We start from the raw sequence: 24390 nt of genomic DNA, 5'->3' as shown, positions 1-24390 counted from the left end.
TGTCAAGTATCTCTAAGTTCATGCTGTTCTATTAAAAGGTTTCCAATTCTCTTTCATTTTTTTCCCTGGTATGAATTTGATAAGTGATGCAGATCGGAGTAGAACCAGACTTGGTTATTTTCTTTGACTGCCCTGAAGAGGAAATGGTGAAGCGTCTTCTTAGTCGTAATCAGGTTGACTTGTCATATTCCATTAACAAGATATATTTATTTAGAATATAATAAAATGATTATTTGTTTTTTTGACTCCATGTGATTGCTTTCCTTCTAAGCATGCTGTCTTATATTTTTTGTAGGGCAGAATTGATGATAATATTGAGACAATAAAGAAACGCCTCGAGGTTTTTGATAAATTAAATCTTCCTGTTATTAACTACTACTCTAGCAAGGGAAAACTTCAGAAGGTATTAAGCATTTATTGCAGTGTATAACTAAAATACCATATTTATTACCTGTGTAATCAGATTCTCTTTTTTCTGTTAAGCATAAAACTTTAAGAGGGCAGCAGAAGAAAAACAATATCATGCATAACACCTGCAGCTTCCTCTTTCAGTTTCTTAAGGTTCTTTAAGATTTTACTTCCCAAACTGTGATTATGTTGCCTTACTGCCATCACTTTATTGAACTCTATTTATGTGTACTTATTTGTTGTCACATTCCATTCAAGTTCTCTGTTTAGGGCCCAAGTTTGGTCACAGTTGATGCTTTTTTTTTCTTGAATGTGATTTAAGCTGTAGTATGAGCTCCATGTAGTTGATTCCTGTGATTTAATGTGTCATGATCAGGTTTAGGCTTGATTTGAAGCCATCATGAATGTATTATTTCTCTCTTTCCTCCCCCTTTTTCTCTCTTTGCTTCTCTGGTCTTTCATAAGTACTCGTTGATCAATTATTGGAATTAAGTTCATGTTTTCAGCATTCCACCAGAGGTAACAACTCTAATATGCACTTGTTTATGTCACCACACTTGCTTCATAATTATACCCCTTTTCATGGAAAAATGGTTGTGGGACTGCTTTTTTGTTGTTGCATACTTTCTGCAAATTATTACGTTTCATGATTTTCCTCTCCTACTACATAAAATCCGCGATATAGTTTGTTCACCAATGCGATGTTGCATTTGCTTCAATGAGGCATAAGTTTATCACGGCAATACTTGGCATCCATCCAGTGTTCCTTGTTTATTTAACAAGAACAAAACAATTTGTTGAGATTTTTGGTCGTCTTTTGCAATGTTTTATAATATACAATTTTGTCTATATTTCCATCTTCATTGGGGATAAATGAAATTGTCAGTAGGACAAATGTATGATGTCATGTGATTCAGTTTTCTCTCTGAATGCCTCCCTTGTATTTATTCATCTCTGTGGCCTCAGGTTGTGGCGTGATACTAGTGTTTCTTAAAATCAAATTGTATTCGTGCCGAGTAGGTCTACTATGGAAGCTATACATTTATTGAGAAGCTTGATGGAGAAGTATAGAGAGAATAAGGAGGATCTACATATGATATTTATTGATTTAAAGAAAGCATATGATAAGATTCCAAAAGAAATGCTATGGAGAGTTCTAGAAAAGAAAGGGGTTAATAATGCTTATATTCAAGTCATTAAAGATATGTATGCAAGAGTTGTTACTTGTGTTCAAACACAACGTGGTTTGACCAAGTATTTTCAAGTCAGTTGGCTTACATCAAAGATCAGCCTAAGCCCATGTCTTTTTGCTTGAGTAATGTATGTTCTCACTAGACATTTGCAAGAGGTACCCTGGTGTATGCTTTTTGCTGATGATATTCTTCTTCTTGATAAGACTAGAGAGGTAGTTGAAGGTAAACTTGAATTATGGAGGTCAACCTTAGAGTCTAAAGGCTTTCATTTGAGTAGATCTAAAATTGATTATATGGAGTGTAATTTAAGTAATAATAGATCTAGTGGAGGGATTGTGACTTTGGGTGATCAAGTCATTAATAAGAGTACACGTTTTCGATATCTTTGGTCTATTGTTCAAAGTGATGGTGAAATAGATGGGGATATTATTAGTATAATTCAAGCTAGATGGTTAAAGTGAAGGAATGCATTAGGCTTGTTTTGTGATAGAAAAGTTCCACTCAAACTTAAGGGAAAATTCTATAAGATGGTGGTTAGACCTGCAATGCTTTATGGTGCAGAATGTTGGCTATTAAAAGAGAAGCATAATATTAAGTTAAGTGTTGCAGATATGAGGATGCTTAGATGGATGGGTGGCTTTACTCATAGAGATAGGATACAAAATGAACATATACGTGAAAAGGTTAGAGTAGCTCCACTGAAAGACAAGATTAGAGAGAGTCGCCTTAGATGATTTGGTCATGTAAAACGGCGGCCTTCCGATGACCTGGTTAGGAAAGTAGATGTATTAGAATCGACTTATGTTAGAAAAGGTAGAGGTAGACCTAAAAGACTTGGTTTGAAAATAATAGAAATGACCTTTCTTTATTAGATTTAAATGAGAATTTAATTCTTAATAGGTCACAATGGAGAAAAAGGATTCATGTAGCTGACCTCAAATAGTAGGATAAAGGCTTGATGTGTTGTTGTTGTGGTGTTGTGTGGCCTCAGCCTAATCACAAAAACTTGCTTTTGATCCAGATTTCTAGAGAACTTTTCTTTCTGAATGAGTCTGAATGAGTGAAGAATGTAAAATATGAAGTTGTTTTCTGTTATGCAATTGATTAACTGTATCTTTTTTTCATTATACTAGATGGAGATGGCATCCTTTTTTTTTTATCTGGCAAGCGTTTCTTTTACTCCATTTTGTTTATTTGCACTGCTTGACTTTTTTATACAGATTAAAGCAGTTGGAACAATGGAAGAGATTTTTGAGAAGGTTTACCCTGTATTTACTTCTTTAAGGTATGAAATTATCTATTGATTGTTATTTATCTCAGGAACAAGCTGGAACTATCGTATGGTTTCAAAATACTATTTTTTATAATTATATACTTATGAGGATAATAGTTTTTTTTTCTTTGTATTATTTTTTAAATGATTAAATCATACACACTAGAAGGGTTGGAACTCCTTAAGTACATTTGTTGAATCAATAATAATTTGCAGTTCTATGAGGTCATGTAGTTAAACATGGTTAAATCCCCAATCTTCCAAACGTCATCTGAGACAATTTAGGCTGTCCTTTTCAGAATATTTTGATCAAATATCCCTGCTTAAATTGTATATGCCCCCATATCACCGGAATTTTTTAATCCTGCTTTTATTTTCCATTTCTATGGAGTATCATATTCTGCCTCTTTTAGTCTACATATTAAGTATCAACCAAGTCAACTTTATTGAGTGGCTGGGACGGCTCTTTTTTATAATCAAAACTGCTAACGCTCCGTTTGCTGTGCTCCTAGCCAATATTTGTTAATTGTTATATGATTTTAACAAAAAACAAGGTCTTCAAAGTTTATTTCAGTTTCTGTCTCATTACTACTGTGTCTGTTTTGATAGCGTCAGTGGTTTCAACAATTTTGATTATTTTTATTGTTAGACATAAAAATTTATTGTCAAAATAATACTTTTATAGCTTTGAAATTAAATTAGTTCTGTTTTTTTGAAGAAACTTTTGTGGATCAATATTAAGCCTATCAGGAATCCTGTTAACAAAATGTCCCTGGTGCCACTATATGAGCTCATATGCTCGAGAGCCAGTGTGGCGGACGCCTTTCTTTTTATGATTTTATTTTTAAATACATTTTTATCGTTTCTACATATATTATTTATCATAAAATTTTCAAATTATAGGAAATTATTAATTATATTTATTGTATTTTCATAAATTCATTTCATTACCATATCTAACTATCACAAATGTAAAACAATATATACTAAGGATCTTTACTATTTATTGATGCTATACTTTCTCATTATTATTTTGTATTACTTGTTCCCTTATTTTGCTTTATGTAAGGGCATATGCTTTCCCTAAACATGATTAAATAGATAAATAATTCAACATGTTATAGGAAGCAAAGTTCCATGGTGTTTCTTTCCCTTTTGATTTCCTTTGGATCCCTCTCCACCAATGGTAGAGTCCTCAAGCGCCTCAGCCTCAACAGCATATTCACCAACTCCATTCCCCTAATGTTTGATCCTATTTTCTTAATTTGATCATGCTTGTGCGCTTATTTCAGCTTGCTCATATATGCTTACTTATTTTACGAATTGGGTCATATCATTGATTATGCTCTTCCGGGTCTAAGTGTCCCTTGTAGATACTTCTCAGATCATCTTCAATCATCGGCTAGTTATTCCATAGCTTTGTCAGTAGCTTCCCAGTTGAATTTCACCTTCTTGTGGAGTCTCTTGGTTGAGATCTTACCTCCCTCTGCATTGCACCACCAAATTGCAAGATCTCCCCCTGCATTTTGTTCTCCCTTCCTATAATTGCCTTTATATTCACCGTACCAACCTTTGTCAACTCTACTTCTCACATCCATGACATTAGAGTACTACTGAACGCTAGCTTTTGCCCACTCAAACTTGATGTTCATGACCCCATAAACATCTTTGGAAGAGGTGCTAGAGTAGCCACTATATATTTTTCACTAACCCAAATCTATGCTACCATTGTGTTGATTTTAGTCGCGCCTCTCCAACTGAATTTGTCAGATTCCATAGTCATTAATGACCACAGGGGGCACATCACTTCCTCATTGAACTCATCCTAGTTCTTTGGCTTCCTCTCCTGTCTCAAAGCTTGTGCACCTCCCCACTGCACAGTAGTTGTTTTATACAACTACCTTTGGATTTCTCTATTGCGACGTACTCCTCTGGATGCCATTTAAAACAACCAAATTGTTCCATCTCCCAACCCTAAACTATATTTAATTTTATCTATTTCTTGACTTGTATTGCATAACCCAATTATAGTTGTACATTATTTATACTTTGTCCAAATCTGACATGAACACGAAAGGCTTTTTGAAGTGTCTGTGCTTCATATTCATAGCTTGCAAGTTGCAACCACTCAATGGGAGTAAATTGACAATAAAGAACTTATAAATCCAAAACAAAATTTAAGATAAGACTTATGTTATTGTTGTTGATAAAATATAGTAATTTAGTATATGCATAAAAATTTTGAACTAGACATTTATTTTTTTGGGTGACATTTTATTGATTTTTTAAATTTATTTATTATGGAATAATTTTCTCATAACAAATGAAATTTGTTCTGCAAACTAACTAAAATATTCAAAATTAAAATAATCCATCATCACTGGAGCCTAAAAGTTTGGTTGTGGATCCAATAAAGGCGATGGGAGTGGCCCTCTTAAATTTTGAGAAAACCACCATGTTATTTTAGAAATTTTGCTCTTCTTGATTCTTCCTCTATTGCTTAATTTGGGTATCAAATGACTTAAAACTTTCTCCTCGTGCAGGTTTGAGTAGCAATGGCGACCTCAAGGTGTTGTCCATGCTCTTTATAGGGAAAACTCTCTCTAGCTTCAGAAGCAAATACAATAAACACACACATGTACTTCCTCTCTCCAGCATAAGTGGAATAATATTTTGGATGAATAATTTCTAGGCTAGCACATGATTGCTGAAACTTTTCAGGCAAATTTATAATCATCATGAAGAAGAAAAATCATTAGAGATAAGCAGCTCATTACTGCGTATGCTCCAGCCTTTGACATGATTCGACCAATCATGAAGAAGAGAAATCATTAGAGATGAGCAGTTCTTTACTGCTCAGCTCGGCTGCAATGGAACAATTGCCAATTCCTATATTAGACTTTTCTTTCTGGTTGAGTTCATCTTCTTCCTTTAATTGATCAACTATCAAGTAAATATCTGAAATGGCTGTTTAATAGAATGAAATCACATTTGATATGATTCAAGGCCTGTTTTATTCTCATAAATAAACATTCAAGAAAGCAAAGTTTGAAATAAAGAGCAGCCTTGAGAGTGAGTTTAGAAACGCATATTATTATTTTAAATGCAACTGAATTTGCTAGCAGCAGATAAACTTAGAAAAAAAAAATGATAATTTTTTTTTACAATAGTGTGTGAAAGAAATCCATATCAATATAGAAGGGATTAAATTTCTCTAGTAGTGTGTCCATCTCATATTTGAATGAATCCAAGAACAACCCTAAGGTGAGCCCAGCTTTCCAATAATTAAACATGGTGATAAGATCCCTCATCTTGTCGAAAAATCGAGAAGAAGCACTGTACATTACGGCGCCGATGGCCTCGACCACCACCACAGCTAAACCAGCTGATAGAATATCCCAATCTCCAGTCTGCCCAATAACAGTAGCAAAGGCAGTTGCACAGTAAAATCCCAACAAGAAGAACAGAACCTTCACTGAAATACCTCTTCTAAGCTCATTAATTCTACTGCTTAACTTTCTTAGTAAAGTTTGGATGTTTCTGATCAGCCTAGTGGTTTCTTTGTTGTTTTTTGGAGGACCTGATCTGGTTTCATCCACCATGCTCTTGACTATCAGCTTCCTGCATCTGAACATATTTTTCATTTCAATGATTTATATTAAATTCTTATATATTTACATATCTAATATTAAAATTTTGAATTTACTAATATAGCATTCTAATTTTTAAATAGCATAAAAATATCACTAAGATGAACTTCTCTAAAATGAAATATAACATTTTCGTGTATATGTTTTAATATCATTAAAATACAAGGGTTTAGTACAACAGTAACAACCTAGTGCAAGAAAAGTACCATGGTTGCCGTTGATAGTAGCAAAAACTTCAGTTGGAATTTTGGAAAGAAGAATTCAAAAGCTCTATTTCAACAAACCTTGAATTGTTAACTGAAGTTGCAGCCAGACAGATGAAGCAAAAATGAGGACGAGGCCTGCAGCTAAGGTCTCTAACAGTCCTCTGTAAGACGGACAGTAAAAAAGTTCTTGATCGATATATGTTTTCTGCATGACAAGGCAACACTAACAGCTGTGTTGCCATGCCCCAAATTCACCTGTAAAAGTAAATTTATGAATGAAAAAAGAATAATCAAAATCGAATTTATGCAGTGAATGTTACTGGTAAATGAGTAGAAGCAAGTTTTCAAATAATACAGCCCATATTTCATTCCACTGATAAACAGAAATCAAATTGGTACGTTGAGAAATTATCTAATCAGCAATATGGGGACAAATATCTTCCCAAATTTCACCATATATAGTTAATGACACTTTAATCAAGAGGAGGTTCCAAATTCCAATAATGATCCAAGAACCTTAGCATTTATTGATTGCGTATTTTATCACAATAAAGGTAAGCTAAATTGATTTACAATAGTAATTCCCCTTTTTTATGCAATGAACTCAGAATACCTTAAAAAATCATAAAACCTCGCTTGAGGAAGTAGCACCGGCGGCAATTCACTCAAACTAGCGCCTTTTTTCAGGCGGAGGGGTAAAACCTATGATCTCAGTTTGAGTTTGACCCTTGACTGGGACTCTACTGATGCCTTTACGCGCCTCAACCTCAATTGAAAAAGGAATTGAGTTGCTTCCCATTCCAAGCTCTATGCGGGAACGAATGCTACCAGAGTCATGCCCCTAGGAGAGTCTACTCCGACGAAGCAGCTTTTCACTATACATACTTTCTGTAAACCTCCTATAAAATATTAACACTACTATAACAGCATAAATCGATGTGAACAAGCAATGAGGCAGAAAAAAAAAAGTGCACCATGGCTTCATATCACATCAACTGTGATAATGATGTTACTATAACGAGCGAGGTATCACTATGCAGCCAACAAATGCTATTTCCTGTGACGTTATGGTAAACATTATTAAATAAACATATTGCAAGCTATAGCATACATTATGTAATAGCACTAAAAGTACTCACAATTAAGGAATTACGAGGTTAGGATTTAGGGTTTATAAATTTAAGTAGTTTTATTTTGATATGACTCTAGAATTTATATGATATGCAAAAATCTCAAGGCATTATTTGAAATGAAAATTTTTAGTCTTAAATTCAAGATCATCCAAACTCTGATTTCAGCAAACTTATAATCGAAATGAACATCTCAATGAGACGAACCTATGGACACTACATATGATCCGATCTGACTCCATATGGAGTTCAAATCAAGCACTTGAATTATATATGAAAACTTCTTAACATTAATTGATGGACCAAACGACCTCCAATTATAGAATACTTATATTCAAATTAAGCGACTCGACAGGAAGAATCTAACATGCCCAATATCACTTGATCCTGACATCATTAAGACATTCAAATGTTTGATTAAGGGGATTAATATGTGTCGTACGATGGAGTGCTTCGGATTTTCGTCAAATTTATTAAAATGTCAATCACAAAAAGCCTATAGATAGAGATTCATTCTCTACAAAGGGAGGAGATGCAATAGCTGAGAGAAGTAAAGAGCTCTCTTGAATTTTTTGGCTATCACTGCTGATGATCACCTCCACCAATCGCCATCACCGTTTCCAAACTTCTGTCAAGATCCAACCTTGTTGTTGGATTTATAATTGTCCACTTACTTATGGACATTTGAACTTTGTAATCCCTACAACGTGAATGAGTTAATTGTTCTCAATTATAAATAATCTCATTTTCTTCAACTGTAATTCTTGTATCTACAATTCTATAGTGGATTGTTATAATTGGGTTAGACCTCGTAATTTTTTGTCCCTTTTCATGTTATCTATATAAAATTTCTAGTATCTTATGGCTTTTTATTTGTTCATTCATGATTTTTGAATAACGCTAAGACACTAAACTCTAGCTATACCGTCACAAATTTTACAACACGTAACAATTCTAAATTATTAAATTTAGGTGTTTAACTAAAAAATAAATTGACAGCTCAGTTCAACTGCCATTTCTGTACAGTTCAATCCGATTGTGAGCAAAGTACCAGAGATGTTCAAGGTTGAACTAGTCGGATCATACAGAACATATATTGATTGAAATCAACACTCCATTTCCAACTTATTGATTAGTAATATTTCCCAAGAGGGCTTTGTACTTCACTAGATAAATTGTAACCCAAAAAGTTTTCCTGCAGCACAAATGCTGAACAGTAAGTCAGGGGACAAGGCAAAGTCATATTTAGGTTATAGAATAGTAGGGATTGTAAAATTCTCATATGCACAATATCAAATTTGAAGCTCCAAGGCTCTAGGGCTTCTTCTTTAATTTGGAAAAAAAAAAAATCATTCCAAAAGAGGACAAACAAAAGGTGAACAATAAGGAAGCAGAAAATAGAAGATAAAAATGATAATATGCAAAGCATCTGATATGTACATAACGAAGTTAGGTTGACAAGGGGAGGGGCGGCGGGATCTTACCGGTCAGAGCGCAACACCGCTTTTGCGGGATGGCGAACAGCACTCTTTCCCCTCGGCCTAAGAAAAGCTTCGAGCGCGATCAAGCAAAAAAGCCAGTGAGCTTCTGCTTGATTACAAAAAGCCTGTCCAGCTGCGGGAGGTCGGAAGAGCAGAGAATCGAGGAAGGAGAGAGAAGAATGAGTCTGAGGGTTCCAGACGATATGAGAAGCCCTACCAAACACAAATTTGCTTAATTGTTTGGAAGAAGCTTTAACATGAAAATTATAAGTTTGAATATTTAGCAATTAATGTCTTTCATTTGGAACCAATAATTATTTTATTTTATTTTATTTTAAGCGAGTATATGATTATGTTATGTGAATAAATTGATGTGGATCAATAAAAAAAATTATTAAGAATGTTATGAAATTTTCAATAACATGCATCAAGAAATATCGAATTACATTAAATTTTAGTTATATAATGATTAAATATTTAATTTTAATGAATTACAAACCATATTATTATTAAGCCGTTCTTTAGTTGGCTAAAAAAAGGATGCAACATAAAAAAATAGTGTAAATGAAATATAGTATAAAAAGTACACTTCAAAGTTATTTATATGAGTATAAAATGAACATATTGGGTTATTGTTTTATTTATTTGATTTTTGAAATAAAATGATTTCAATGTAAAATTCAAAAAGGTTGCATTCAACAATAGCTATGATGATTTGTGATGGTGGATAATGGTGTCAACCGGCAAATGAAGTGTTGACAGCATTGACGACGGTGGTCAGTGTTGGCAGCATTTGTGCCTATTGGCGGCCATCAGTGTGATGGCCAATAGCGATGGGCGACTGATGATGAATTTATTGTATATTTAAAACTCGCTCAAATATGATAAATTTTAAATAGACCTAAAATGAACTATACGGTAAATTCCAAATCTATCAAAATTTTACACAACATTTATTTTACTTCAAACCAAACACCAATACTCTCAAAACCCCTACATTATAGTGAAATACTTAACACCCATTTAACTTCAAACCAAGCAACCTCGAAGCTTATATGTTTGTATTAGTTATGATGATGTTATAAAATTAATTAATTTAAAAAAAAATTATTCAATCTGAGGCATCACAATATATGTTATTTATGAAAACAGTAATGATGAAATCTTCGAAGAATTCAACGAACGGTTGAGAGAATAAATTTAATAAATACAAAGAAGAATTATGACTAAATTATATTTTTATCTATCTTGGAATTATTTTATAGAATAGGTAGAAAACTATATCGCAACTTTAGCATCATAGTAGCATGATGCATTATAGAAGAAAGAATGATTATCCCTACTTGTACGGCCTTTTTAACCGAAACACCTAAACTAATGCAATACATCAACGAATAATAATATATCACATAATTGCATCATTTATACAAAAACTGTCGCACAACTTGACATAAATTCATGAATGCTAATTGCAGACTATACCATCATTATTATTTTCGAAAGCTTAAAATTTGCATAGGTAGAAATAAAATCTTGTATTTCTTTTCCTCAGCTTTTCCTTTTCAGAGAAAGAATTGCAAATTACAAAACGCAGCAGGAGAAGGAAAAAAAAAAAGAAAAAAGCTGGGGATCGGATCATCCATATATATATATCACCAACTTGAAAACAAGAATAAAAGTATGGCAAACAAACCCCATCTCTTTATTTAGAACTACAATACAAGGACACTAAAATCGACGGTGAACGCAACGCAAGAGAACACAAAGTAGAAGGCTAATTTACACGGCGAAGTGAACCATTATATCTACATAGCAGCAGCTACTGGTTTGTACAGCCAAAGTAGAAGCACCTAGCCTTGATAAAAATCATCATAATAATATTGGCGAGCGTTAACAATAGGGAAAAACTATTTAGGGCCTACAAGTAATTACAAGCTAACAAGTGGAAAACCAAACCGTAATACTAATAAAGGTCTAATTCTCTTCTGGTTGTGTGACTGGATAAATAAGAAGCTTCCGCCATATATAAATGATTAGACGATCATCGACGACGATGTTGGAGCTGATGAGCCTTCTCTATTCTGTCAGCATACATTGGGAGGCGCACTATCTCCGATATCTCATTCAGAAGCACATCCTCTGTAATGTTGTCTGATATGCTCCTCATTACCTGTGCGATTCGTGTACATTAAAACAAAGTTGAGGATAAACCCTAAACAGCAAATAGAGCTCGGAATAACAAAAAAATAAAAAATAATTGGGACAGGTTATTTGGCCTGGAAGGACTGAGCTAGTTTAGGAAAGAAAAGAAAGAATAGATTACCTTCCGACAAGTATTGATATCATTTGGTGTAGATTTATCCGTTCTGGCACGCATACACACCCAGCAACCACTCTCTTGGTCCCATGAACACTCGATGATCTTACCCGAATAATCTTGTAAATCATCTTCATCTACATGATAACCACATGGATTTCATTATAAATCTCAATTCTCATGGATGCGGTAATTGAGATTATAAAGAAAAAACTCCACAAGTTAACAAATAGTGCGGTGCGCTCAAAGAACTTCAAAGCCAACTGTGCACATGTTATAATTTCAAACAAGAACTAGATAAATGCCAACAAAAAGAGCATGCTAACTTTTAAGGAAAAGAATATTAAAGAACTACTTGAAGTTAATATTCCGATGAGCTTTTAACTATTGCCAGCAAGATGAAAGTTAGTTCCCACTTTTCTAAAACAGTGATATTCGATAGAGAAACCAACAACTATCACCGCTATTCTGTCGACAACAACCCACTAAAACATACCTCCTAATCTATCAGGACAAAGTCTGCTTTGATTTTTTTGTGTATTTTTGGTCCGCTCTTGTTCAATTTTCAAGTTTTACTTACTGTCAATTCACTGCATTAGTTCAAAATGATCAAAAACAGGCTTCTTGGAAAAAAATCGTGATCAAACATGATTGTTGATAACATTAAGATGAGTGTTGAGCACAAAGTATTGGCTCGTTTACACAGTACATCACCCTCACTCAGACTAACTAGAGCAACAATGTATTCTTCAAAACTTATGATGCACAAACATGAACACAACGACATGAACACATGACACATTACTTATTAAAAATATAAGACACGAATACGGATTGGATATGGTATTATAAATTTTATATCTTAAAAAGAGTTTATAAAATTGAATAAGAAAATTATTAAAAATAATTAAGAAATAATAAATAATATGACTAAAATTTGTACTTAAAATGGTTAATATTAGAATGTGAATGTAGGGCGTCGATGTTGTGTTCGGCAACAAGAGGGAGATGACAATGCTCTCGATTGTCGGGCATCGTTGTTGTGCAATAGGCATTGAGCATTGATGTCAAGATGGAATTAGTTGTCGATCTTGGGATGACATCGATCATCGATGTTAAGACAACATTGAATAAAGATATGATGTCGAGATGGCATGAGGGGCTTGCATGTGGGCATAGAAATTGTTGGTGTCGAGCATCAATATTAACACAACATCAGACTTTGATGTTAAGATAATTTTGAAATACTTATGTTATGATTGCATTGAACGTTGATATTGAGATAACATCGCACATTATTGTGCAATCCTAGTTGCAACCTGCTAGAGGGAAATAAAAGGGATTTTTACATACATAACACTTCAAACTACTAGAAATACATATCAAACACCTAAACTTTTGTATTTACTAATATACCACATAAAAATCTACTTTTCATCTATATCTAACTCTCCGTTTAACCCCATGAGAAAATCCAATCAGCCTCAAGCGAGCGAGTGCCTTCGCCTTCCAGACCCATCGCCTTCTCCATCACGTTCGTCACGTTTGACTGTCTCGTGCGCCTCACGTATTCCGTTGGCCTCGCATCTTCTTAGGTTGGCAAGGTTTGCTCTCCTTGTTCTCCATGTCTTATGTGTAGTTTGTTCCCTTCAAGCGTTTCGCACGCCTCGCATCTTCCAAGTTCATGTTGTTGTTGTTTGTGCCCTTCGTTAGTTGATGTTGTCGTAGTTTTCTTCGTTTTCTATGTAGCCTTGTGGTAGTTATTGTTGAAGGTCATATATCGTTGTGCCCTTCTCTAGTTTTCTTTGTTTTCCCTTCCTGTTGTTGTTGTTGTTTTCATATGATATTCTATGCATTGCTGAGACTTTTCGTTCTTTATTTTGAATGTGTATTTCTATTGCTTCTCAAGTCATGAAGACATTCTACAATGACTTCGAGCTCCTCGGGGCGCCAATCAGAAACACAAGAAATCAAATATATTGTCATTGCTATTTGCAATGTACAATATATACATCATACAAATCGCGTAGTGGAAGGAAATTCTACAGATGCTCCCGAAACATATCAGAAGACGATTGTCATTTTTTTTTTGGTGGTGTCATGAACTAAATGATTTGTTGCATGATATGAATTACCGAAGTGCAAATGTTGTCGAAACCAGCCTAACTCTTGTTGCTTCAATTAGAGCCGAGCTTTTACAGATAAAACTCTTGTTGGTAATCGTGGTTATCCTAATTTTGATTGTAGCAATTGTTGTGAAATCTCTGCTCATGAGCTGTAATTGTAATTGTTGATTCGCATGTAACTATGAGAAAATTGCGTTAATTTGATTTCAAGAATAGATGAATGTAACTGTGGTGATACACCAGAAATTGTAATTGTAATTGTTAATATATGTTTTTTTTGTTAATGAACATTCTGTCTGTTATGAGTGGAATGCTAGTTAATACATGCTATAATGCCGTCGAATGCAGGCTACTATCTTCCGTGTTTGATTCCAGTAAATCCTTGCTGTGGCATGCAGGCTAGAATAATATTCAAGTCATTATTGTGGTAATGGCATAGAACATATCCATAAGCTCAAGTCCTGCTTCTGCTTGGGATCCAAATTCTGTGGTTAATATATTCTGTGTTTAATACATAATTGCTATAAGATAAGCGAGATGACGAATTAGTTCTGTGGTTAATACATAATTGCTATACAGTCATTAATACATTCCTTTAGCTATGACAGTTGTAAAATGCAGTTGATGGTTTTTGTTAATACATTCGGTGGTTGCCATGGAATCCAGAGATTGCACCACAAATTCTGTCCATAGCCAAGCGAGATGACGGACAGCAAGGCAGAGAGAAAAATAGTGAGATTGGGATCCAAATTTAGCATGACTACTTGAGCTTTAGCATATTTGTCGATGCAAAACATATTAGTTATTATGCTTCAGATACAACAGAATAGTCCTAGCAATAACAGAAGTTGCAAATGCATTAAAAAATAGATGCTCGCATGTTTTATCTACAGAAGCATTCAAAATAAGTGCTGGTCCTCCAACAGAAGCATTTAGCTATTTTACCAAAATTATGCTAGCATTCAGAATAAGTGCTGCTACTCAGAAAATGTGGTAGTACTAAAAAAATATGGTAGCATTAAAAAAATCTCCTAATAACAAAAAGCAGCAGGTTACAGTTTCGTTGTAACATATTCCAATGACAGTATTTGGACGACGTATATTCAGTTTTGCAAGAGCAGTCGATGTTGTAGGCAGCTAATCATTGAATAGAATCTCATTACCAATATTGTCACCTTCCACATTTAATGGATTCTTACATGTGCTTTTATGATGGCCCCATAAATTGCAACGACTACACATGTCCAAATTTTATTTTCTTTCTGATGTCTAAGAAATTTTTAATTCGCCTTTTTTTGGGTCTACTGCAGGGTCGAGGTGAACTTGGCGTGGTAACTACCTCACCATCACTGACTGCAGCCCACAGCTCCTTCCCAGGCAAGGTTGAAATTGCACCATCATACGCCATTTTATATCTAGTTGTGAAACAGAAAAGTATTAGATAACTTGTGTTACAAATAGGTGGAAATTAAATGAGGCAAGTAACAAACCTAGTTGGGTAGCAGTGATCATCAACATACATATGCCACAAGGTGTGTGTTGTCTCGTTCCAATAAATGCAGTACTGTGCATACAGGGTAGTCAACTTAATTGCCATAATCCACAACTACGTTCCGTCTTTTGTATGTCCACCTCCTGCCTTTCATGAAGTCTCTCAAAGATCCTGACATGTTTGTATTGTAGTGATTTTTAATGTGCTTCGAGAAAGTCGCCTTAAACCACTTGCATGACTAATTTTAAATATCTCCTAAACTTTCATATGAAAATCGTGTAGCTTGTAAGAGTATGTGACCGTCCAAACCAAATTTTGAAGCTTGTTGTCATCTTCGCAATGAAATAGTTTCTTAATATTCTTCCACAGGTGTCTCATGCACACTCTATGCTCGGCATTTGGGGAAATAAGATTTATAGCTTCACAAAGGCACTTCTCCATGCTAGATATGAAGGCTAAATGTTCCATTTCACAACCAAAACGTTCCGACAAGTTTCTTATGAACCAGTCCGATGACTTCTTAGATTCTGATTCAACAATAGCATATGCTATTGTGTAAAGACCATTATTTCCATCCAAACAATTTGCATATAGCAGTACGCCAAGATACTTTGATTTGAGGTGGCAAGCGCCAACCCCAATTAAATATCTACATCTAGCAATGAAACCGTCAATACAAACTTTGAAGCTAACAAAGAATCACTTGAATGCGTTGCTTTTCCTGTCACACATGTATGTAATAAGAGAGCCAGTATTCTTGTTGATTAACTCCAACCTCAGAGTCAACACCCACATATAGTTATCGTCGATAGAGTCAAACATTATATCTCTTGCTAACTCTCTTAAACGCCAAATTTTCATATATGGCAATGGAAATCCATAAGTTGTCTCCAAGTTATTATTGATATCTTTTGGCGTGATATCATAATTTTTCTTTACAATTTTCTTGCTTTTATGAGCTACACAACTAGTAGCAGCTTGCTTGTTTCCAGCTCTATTGGCTCCATGGCATAAATGAGTTGAATCTATTTTTATAACTTTGAAGGAGTAGCCATCAGGACACAATGAGGCACGTACTCTCCATGGACAAACTTTATATGCACAAGTAGCAATTACTCTGGTTTTGTCACTAGCCTTATGTTTATAGAAAAATTCTTTAAAATTGCATTAGATCTAATTGCTTGCTTGAAACCTTGAGAATCCTCAAATCGCAAGCCAACACGTAGACTATTTACCTCATCAATTTGAGGTATAAAGAAATCATCACACATGTCATCTAGTAATAATATCATTGTTCTCTCTAATCTTCGAGTTGAACTGATGTATTTCACTTAACTGGTTGTCTATTGCAGTTTCAATGTTTTGTAATTGAGACATATCTTCCTCATGATACTTCACTACAACCACTGCCTCAATTTTGTTCCTTTCACAAGAACCGCTAAGTATGTCAACTATATCTGAATCGCTTGAAACCAACATATAATTCTTAGGGGATGTTCCATTGACATGATAGTGTAAGTCAAAAGATTAACCCCTTAGCCAATGATAAAGTGCTTCAACTCTTTCTTTTAAAAACAACAAACTGATTTCATCTCTTCAAAGCTTTAAGGTTTTCTGACTTCCAAGTTCCACCCACATACTTCATTCAACTCTGACCCTGAACCTCACTCCAACATCCACCAAATTTGAAGACAATGAAGCAAAAATTACTCGAATTCATTTCTCTGTATCCAAATAATAAATGAGTTACCCAAAGTAAAAAAAGTGAATCAGAATGAGTTAGCCAAACTGAGGGTCGCTTGTTGTATGGAAGGCAGGGTTCATACTCGACGGACTAATAGGCGAGTGGAGGACTACTTGTGGAAGACAAACACCAGAATGCGATGGTTGCTCAATGTCTCTCTCGAAATTTTCCTTGGTAATTTTCCTTGGAAGAAAAACGACCAACCGGAGGACTGCTCGATGGAGAAGGCGAGGCGGGGAAGACAGTCGGTCCCTCGAAGAACGGAGTAATCGCACGCAAAAATGAGGCGGATAGGGATTTCTGACAACGCTTAAATAGATGAAAAGGGGGGTTTTAGGTGACATATTAGTAAATACAAAAGTTTAGATGTTCAATATGTATTTATAATAGTTTAAAGTGTTAAATATGTAAAAATCCCGAAATAAAAAGGAGAATGTTCAGGGAATGGGGCATTGGGTGCGAGTGATTGATTTGGGGCTTTGGAGAGTAACAACAACAACAACAACATCAAGCCTTTATCCCACAACGTGGGGTCAACTACATGAATCCTTTTTCTCCATTGTGTCCTATTAAAGGTCAAATTCTCGTTTAAATCTAATAAAGAAAGGTCATTCCTAATATTTTCTAACCAAGTCTTTTTAGGTCTACCTCTACCTTTCTTAACATAAGTAAAAAATCTACCTTTACTCTCCTAACCGGGATCATGCAAGACCGCCGTTTTATGTGACCAAACCATCTAAGGCGACTTTCTCTAATCTTATCTTCTACTGGAGCTACTCCAACCTTTTCACGTATATGCTCATTTCGTATCCTATCTCTAAGGGTAAAGCCACTCATCCACCTGAGCATCCTCATCTCTGCTACACTTAACTTAGTATTATGCTTCTTTTTTAATGGCCAACATTCGGCACCATAAAGCATTGAAGGCCTCACTACCATCTTATAGAATTTTCCCTTAAGTTTGAGGGGTACTTTTTTATCACACAACAAGCCCGATGCATTCCTCCACTTCAACCATCCAATTTGAATTCTGCTGATAATATCCCCATCCATTTCACCATCACTCCTAAACAATGATCCAAGATAATCTAAAACGTGTATTCTTAATTAATGACTTGATCCCCAAAGTCACATCCCCTCACTAGGAATAAATTTTTTTATCTTTTGGCTAATAACAATTGGGAATAACAATAAATTATATTTAAAATTTTTTCATAAAAATGTTTGACCACGTGGTGGTAAATTTCTTTTAATATTTTTTAAATGGACATGTTCCTTCGGACATATCTGACAAGTGTCAGTATGCCGTGTTGGAATGTATGTTCATGTCGCGATACTATCAGACACTACAAATAACTCGTTGATCTGAAAAGTGTTGGTGCATCATAATTGAAAACTCTCAATTCGTATTTAGTTGATTTTCTTGTATTATTGAGAAGCTTTTTTTAATTGCTTTTTTCTAATTCAAATATTGACGATACATGGTAGAGATGCATACACCCTCCCTTTAGTTATCTTTAAGGCATAGGAAAATGTCAAATATATAAATATTCCTCTATATTTAATAGTGGTATAAATCATGGTTGCTCCCTTACTCTATTATATATAAAGTTTTCCTCCATTAAGATAAACAATAAAAGATTTTCACTTTTGAGAGATTAAAGTTAATCAAAAGCTCAATGACACTTCTCCCCTCGAACTAAAGATAACGAAGCATTATATATCTGCACAAACAAACGTCCCCTTGATCCAGCTCTTTGTCCCCGCTATCCAATCCCAAACACCCCCTAAACCCATGCCACCTCCAACCACGAAATCTTCAAAGCTCAGGTCAGCCCTTCCTCTAATGAAGGGGTTACATGGAAAAAAAAATTCATTGAATTGCAAAAAAAATAAGGTTATCAATCTCAAACACACTCAATGAGAAAAAATATTTATGTAGTTGACCTCACATGATTTGAATAAAAGGTTTTTGTTGTTATTACTATAGTAATACTCCCAACAACACTCAGCAAGAATAAATGGAAAAAAAAAAATTATACAATTAAACCAATGGTTTTTGGAACACACGGACCGACACCAGCCAGTTCAGCCATGAATCGGTCTGGTGAGCAGTCCATATCAGCCTATAGAATCGGCATTGCCATCGGACCGGATGGAACCGGGGAACCACTGAACCAGTCCGGTTTGGAAAGAATCCGGTTGGTTATATAAAGAAAAAATATTTTTGTTTATTTATTTTTTTTTTTTACTTCTTAAAATTTTTATTAATATAATGATTAATTATCCCTTTAATATATTGCATATTATTTCAAGTATCACACATTAAATATGTTTAGAAAAAGGTGTTTCACATCATTGAAAGGGTTAAAAGGCACTACCTTCAAAACTCCCCTATGATGTGCGACTAAAAGTTGGCCATGAATATTTTAACATGTGAAGTGTTTAGGCTTAGTTGCGTTGAAATTTTAAGCTGGTTGGGCCCTATAAATTTGGCTTTATGTGTATTATATTTTTATAATAATATTTTATATAAGAATTAATATTTAAAATTTTTAATATTATGAATTTATATATTATATTAAATATTATTCTTATAAATATTTTTAATTATAAACATATAAAAATATTATTCTTAAATGATATTTTTATTTATAAATTTTTATTATATATTTTTAAAATTTTATTAATATTATTAAATGCTCATATATTTATATTAAATTATGTTAATTTTTTAAAATTTTAATATATATTATTATTTATTATGTCAGCTCGACCGATCGAACCATGAACCTCTCCTTCTAGTTCGTTGTGCGGTCCGATTTTCACAACCTTGAATTAAACTCAAACAATTGGGATAAGGCTAATGATGATGATATATGCCAATAAATACATTCATAATAATGAATGCAACAAATAGCATCTCATTATACATTCACAGACTAATCAACCGACTAGCATGCACCTAATAAAACAATTATTTCATTTTACATTTTGCCTAACATTTAGAAGCAGCTAGTTGTTAGCAAGAGCTATGAAAACTATAAATAAAGCACCATACAACCTATAAATTAACAAACAAAAGCAAGCCATGCAAGTTGGTTGGACTACCAACTACGCATAACCTCTCGCCTCAAAAGTTCCAGTGCTACAAAAATTGCCAGTGAAGATGCAATCACCAAAACAAGACGAGTGACCTCTACATATAAAAATGCTATGAATTCTGTTTCTAAACTTGTGTGAGAAATATGAGGAAAGTGATGTGAAACTAAATGCGATGACAAGAATTGCAATTAAAAGATTAATAAAAGTTATGAACTTTGCGCACTACCAATAAAATCTAGTTTACTCAAGTGGAAGTTTAAGAAGATATCATGAAAGATTAAGCACTAGAAAAAGAAGACACTTCGAGATTACTAGAACTTGCAAAATAACAACCAAGACTAATAGAAAATGCAAGTAGCAAATATAACAAAGCCTCAAATTTAAAATCTAGATCCTTCACCTAGAACTCCTTCACTTAACTCTTGAAAGTGGAGACTAGCGGAGGAGGATTGCAAGCACACTTAGAGATGCCACTATCACACAAGTGATACCGAGAGGACTAGTCGCCGGGGAAGAAGCGGGAGTTAGGGAAGCGGGTGGACGTCCGATAAGAATCCACGGAGTTCTGGGTCGTTAAAGATCGATGGTTCCGGCAAGGCATAAACTATGTGATTGACGTAACGTTCCACGGTGATGTCGTACTCCCAATCCGGCACGTAGAAGGGGGAGAGGAAGATGTCAATCTCCCCTCGTCGTTGTAAGCAAAGTCGTGATCAACTTCCGGATCCGCCAAGCATCCTTGTCAGGAGATGAAGGAGCAACGACGGAAGCAAGGAGAAGAGGAGGGGTGGATGTGGCATTTTGGAGGGAGGACGTGGGGCCGGCGAGAAGACTTGGAGGGGATCGGCTAGGATGGGAGGTCAATAGGTAATTGCAGAAAATATGAAATTGTTTCAGATTTTAGTAGTTTGGGGAAGTATTTAATTTGAAAATTCAAATTAATCCCAAGAGGGGGAGAGGGGCGGCAATGGGGAGGGATTTGGGGCTGAATTGGTGGAACTTTTAATTTAATTTGGGAGAGAGGTAAGCCCATTAAAGAGGCCGACCATATGTATTGGAGAGAGAGGCTTGGGTTTTAATTAAATGGGGCCCACACACTAATCAAAGGTTTTAAGAAAAAATCTTAATTAAATTTCAGATTTTCTAAGAAGGGGAAGTTTCCTAATATAAAGGCAATTAATTGGAATTTGTTTGAATTTCAAATTTAAATTGAAATTCAATTAAGAGGATTGCCTATAATCATGGAGTTATTTTAGGAAAGTCGTCAATGTCTCTTGGGGAAAATTTGAATTTCAAATTTGTAATCCTAAGAAGGGAGGCCGGCGACTAGAGAAGTGGAGAGGGGATGAAGGGGGAGGAAGGCCGGCGGTGGGTGGTTGACAGAAGGGACCGGCGGCGGCAAGGGGCTTATGGGGAGGGGGAAGATCAATTCAAGGGGAATAAGAAAGAAAATTTGAAGAATTAGGGAGCCACTCACCTCAAGTACTTCCACCCCAAATCTCACAAAGAAATCTTGGGAAAATCAGAACTCACAAAGAGATCTTTCTGCTCTCATGAACTCACTAAGAGATCACACAATTAGAATAAACTTTTTCATTTAATCATTCATCAATAACATACATTGCATGAGGCCTCCTTTAAATAGGCCAAGATAAAATAAAATGAAACTGACACAAATGCCCTTAGGGCTACATAAATGACTCAATGCCCACAGGGGAAAACTAGGAAAATAAAAATAAAAGCATAAATAAAATACAAGTAAATCAGAAATAAAGGCTTTGGATTGTAGCCGTCGATCTGCGTCTCCGGCGATGATACACGTGTCGAAATCTGATGTCCTCATCAGAAAGCTATGCACCTAAAGAGCACATTGATGTCCACAGTTCATCTTGAGCGGCCTTAAGACAATCCTGCATCTGAGATTCAAGAAGTCCATAACAACACCGAATCTCTCTATTGGGGTTAGTGCAGAGTTGTAATTTGGGTATCGTTGTTCTAATTGTAGCAATAAATAAATGGGAATGAGTGCATATATATGTTACGAATGCAAAAATATTTACAGAAAACGCAAAAATGGTCAAAAGATATATTACTGAGAGAATAGATGAATGTACAAGGAAATAAGCATAACAAAGAGATTTGGAACTGAAAAAAAACAACAAAGGATATTACCCTTAAAAGCTACTCTGTAACCATCCATAAGCTTCTTCTTTCCTCTCTCATAAAGAAAAACTGATTGGCGATTGTCAGTCCCAATCTGTGGACATGCAACAGAAGAAAAAAAAAGTGAGTTTATAGAGAGTTTCAAAAATCTTAGTGAATGCCTCAGAAATACATGGTTGTATAAAATACTACAACAATGAGTTTAAAATAACACCTCAAACAGGAAGTCAACTGAATTCATTTCAGGATATTTCCACTTTAAAAGACCTTCATGCGTGCGAGGAACATATGGGTCATCCCAACCCTGAACACAAGGGGGTAACTATTACGTACTGAGAATCTAAAACTCTGCAATATAAAAATTCTATAAATAAACAAAAATACTTCAACAAAAAATAACTAAGTTTCATATGAAATTTATAAATGACTCTGGGTAACTAAACATGAAATGCAAAGTGAGATTTTCAAGTTAAAAATACTATTTGGTAGGCAAGTGTTCTACTAAGGTTAATTAACCAAAAATTGTAAATGTGTAATTACTGCAATCAAACAAATAATTATCGACCAAAATATAGCAAAAGAACAGGAGGAGAATCAGGTTGTCAGCATTTATTCAAAAAAAAATTGCAAAAAGGTCTTTGCAGAAGACTAGTTGCATTTGTAGCATCATAGAAATTCTACGAGAATCTACTAAGAAAGAATAAAAAACTCTACGAGAATCTACTGACAGAAAATAGGAGGCTTGGTAATTGAGCAGCTACAAAAATTTATTAAGTAAAAAGTACTTCTATAGAATGGTTAAAAATAAGCACCCAGTACGACAATAATTATAAGGAAGCTTGCATGGAACGGGTCAAAATTTTATATAGAGAGATTTCTCAGAACAAAAGTTACAATTCTATTTCATTTGCAAAATGAGCTCGTCAACGGTTGGCGAATAAGAGAAAAAAACTACTGCAAGAGCAAGGAAATCAAGATTTATTAAGAATAAAGATAAAAGGCCCTTTAAACTGAACGTCACTAAAGAAGTGTTCTAAAGAAGATCAAAAGTTGCAATCAGAATCTATTAAATGAGAGTTTTAAACAAAGAATTCTTCATATAAAGGCAAAAACAACAATTGAAGTATAAATTGTTGTATAGAAATCAATTTGGGTTAGATTAGAAATTTTATGACAGATTAGGTCCAAATGAAATACCAATTGAGACCAAAATAGTTTTAGAAAACATTAAAATAATTTGGATAAAAGATCCTAAATACCAAGATATGCAAAATTATTGTAAAGGTAAAATTTTGAGACAAATATTTATGGAGAAAGAAGGCAAAGGATTGCAGTAATTATTAGGTAATCAAACTAAGTTATGCATGAAATGATGGTGGAGAAAACTTCATCGGTTTCAAAAAATAAATTATGTTTTACATTAGGTTGTGCAAAATGGACCTGATAAAGAATCGGAAAAAGGATAGGTGCAAGGTTCAATGGTTCAACCAGGATTGAACCAAACGAAATAATAAATATAAAAATTATTCAAATATAATATAAATTCCATATAAAGCGACTACATAATTACCTCAATTAAGGCTTGATGCAAGCAACTCATACTAAAAACCAAACAAAGGAGAACACTAGGGGAAGTAGAACCAGACTCAATTCAATACTAAGTAAGCCAACACCAAACAAACTTGAAAACAAACGGAAGTTAAACACTGAGAAAATTAAAAACAAAAATTACCCTCAGAACGACCAGCTAGTGGTCACCTCACATGCATCGAAATAGTAGGTAAGATGATTAGTGCTCAAAGACATGCAAACCAGAGGTCCACCACAGCAACTTTGGGCCAACGTCCACCACAAACTCCTCTGGCAAATGCTAACAAACCGGCAAACCAACACCTTCAAAAGCTTTAGAAGAAAGATGCAAATAGGGTGGACACTTGCGGAGAGAAGAAATAGATAAGAAGCCCGATATGAAATTATATAAAGGAGAGAAAGGGGAACATAGCTCGCAAGCTATCAAAGAAGAAACCCTCAGGTTTTAGTGTTTATCACTCACCAAAAATCAGCTCCAAATGCCACAAATCAGCCTCATTATATAGGTGAAG

At 34.7% G+C, this 24390-nt stretch overlaps 3 protein-coding genes across 7 annotated transcripts in view; 1 reads left to right on the top strand and 2 right to left on the bottom strand.

The window, feature by feature from the left end:
- The window catches only part of LOC110110605 (UMP-CMP kinase 2), a 30626-nt gene extending 24831 nt beyond the window's left edge, over positions 1 to 5795 (top strand). For all 3 annotated transcript variants that reach the window (XM_020842176.2, XM_020842178.2, XM_020842177.2), the window contains exons 6-9: positions 93 to 173; positions 296 to 403; positions 2822 to 2886; positions 5418 to 5795. In XM_020842176.2, coding sequence (XP_020697835.1) covers positions 93 to 173; positions 296 to 403; positions 2822 to 2886; positions 5418 to 5427 — 264 coding nt within the window. In that variant the 3' untranslated portion in view covers positions 5428 to 5795. The remainder of the gene's footprint in view (positions 1 to 92; positions 174 to 295; positions 404 to 2821; positions 2887 to 5417) is intronic.
- Positions 5796 to 5947: 152 nt separating this feature from the next.
- Positions 5948 to 9535, bottom strand: LOC110110606 (ycf20-like protein). Its single transcript, XM_020842180.2, has 3 exons — positions 9345 to 9535; positions 6809 to 6985; positions 5948 to 6501 (listed from the first exon to the last, which is right to left on the bottom strand). Exons 2-3 carry the CDS (start codon positions 6970 to 6972, stop codon positions 6036 to 6038), a joined length of 630 nt encoding a protein of 209 aa, XP_020697839.1. The 5' UTR covers positions 6973 to 6985; positions 9345 to 9535; the 3' UTR covers positions 5948 to 6035.
- Positions 9536 to 11353: 1818 nt separating this feature from the next.
- LOC110110603 (mRNA-capping enzyme) overlaps positions 11354 to 24390 on the bottom strand; it is a 74232-nt gene continuing 61195 nt past the window's right edge. For 2 of the 3 annotated variants that reach the window (XM_020842172.2, XM_020842173.2), the window contains exons 15-18: positions 22503 to 22592; positions 22298 to 22382; positions 11665 to 11795; positions 11354 to 11511 (exon numbers count right to left, since the gene is read on the bottom strand). In XM_020842172.2, coding sequence (XP_020697831.1) covers positions 11383 to 11511; positions 11665 to 11795; positions 22298 to 22382; positions 22503 to 22592 — 435 coding nt within the window. In that variant the 3' untranslated portion in view covers positions 11354 to 11382. Of the gene's footprint in view, positions 11512 to 11664; positions 11796 to 21693; positions 22042 to 22297; positions 22383 to 22502; positions 22593 to 24390 lie in introns of those variants that run through there. The other variant, XM_020842174.2, reaches the window with a different exon arrangement.

Source organism: Dendrobium catenatum, unplaced genomic scaffold, assembly GCF_001605985.2.
Source record: "Dendrobium catenatum unplaced genomic scaffold, ASM160598v2 fragScaff_scaffold_1639, whole genome shotgun sequence".
Classification (NCBI taxonomy): Eukaryota; Viridiplantae; Streptophyta; class Magnoliopsida; order Asparagales; family Orchidaceae; genus Dendrobium; species Dendrobium catenatum.
This window is presented reverse-complemented; position numbering and strand designations above follow the sequence as displayed.

Bases quoted from the DNA above. Each gene is read 5' to 3' on its own strand.
- LOC110110606 (XM_020842180.2), bottom strand. From the start codon at position 6,972: ATGGCAACACAGCTGTTAGTGTTGCCTTGTCATGCAGAAAACATATAT. The intron at 6,502-6,808 runs GTTTGTTGAAAT...AAATATGTTCAG, and splicing joins ACTTCAGTTAACAATTCAAG to ATGCAGGAAGCTGATAGTCA.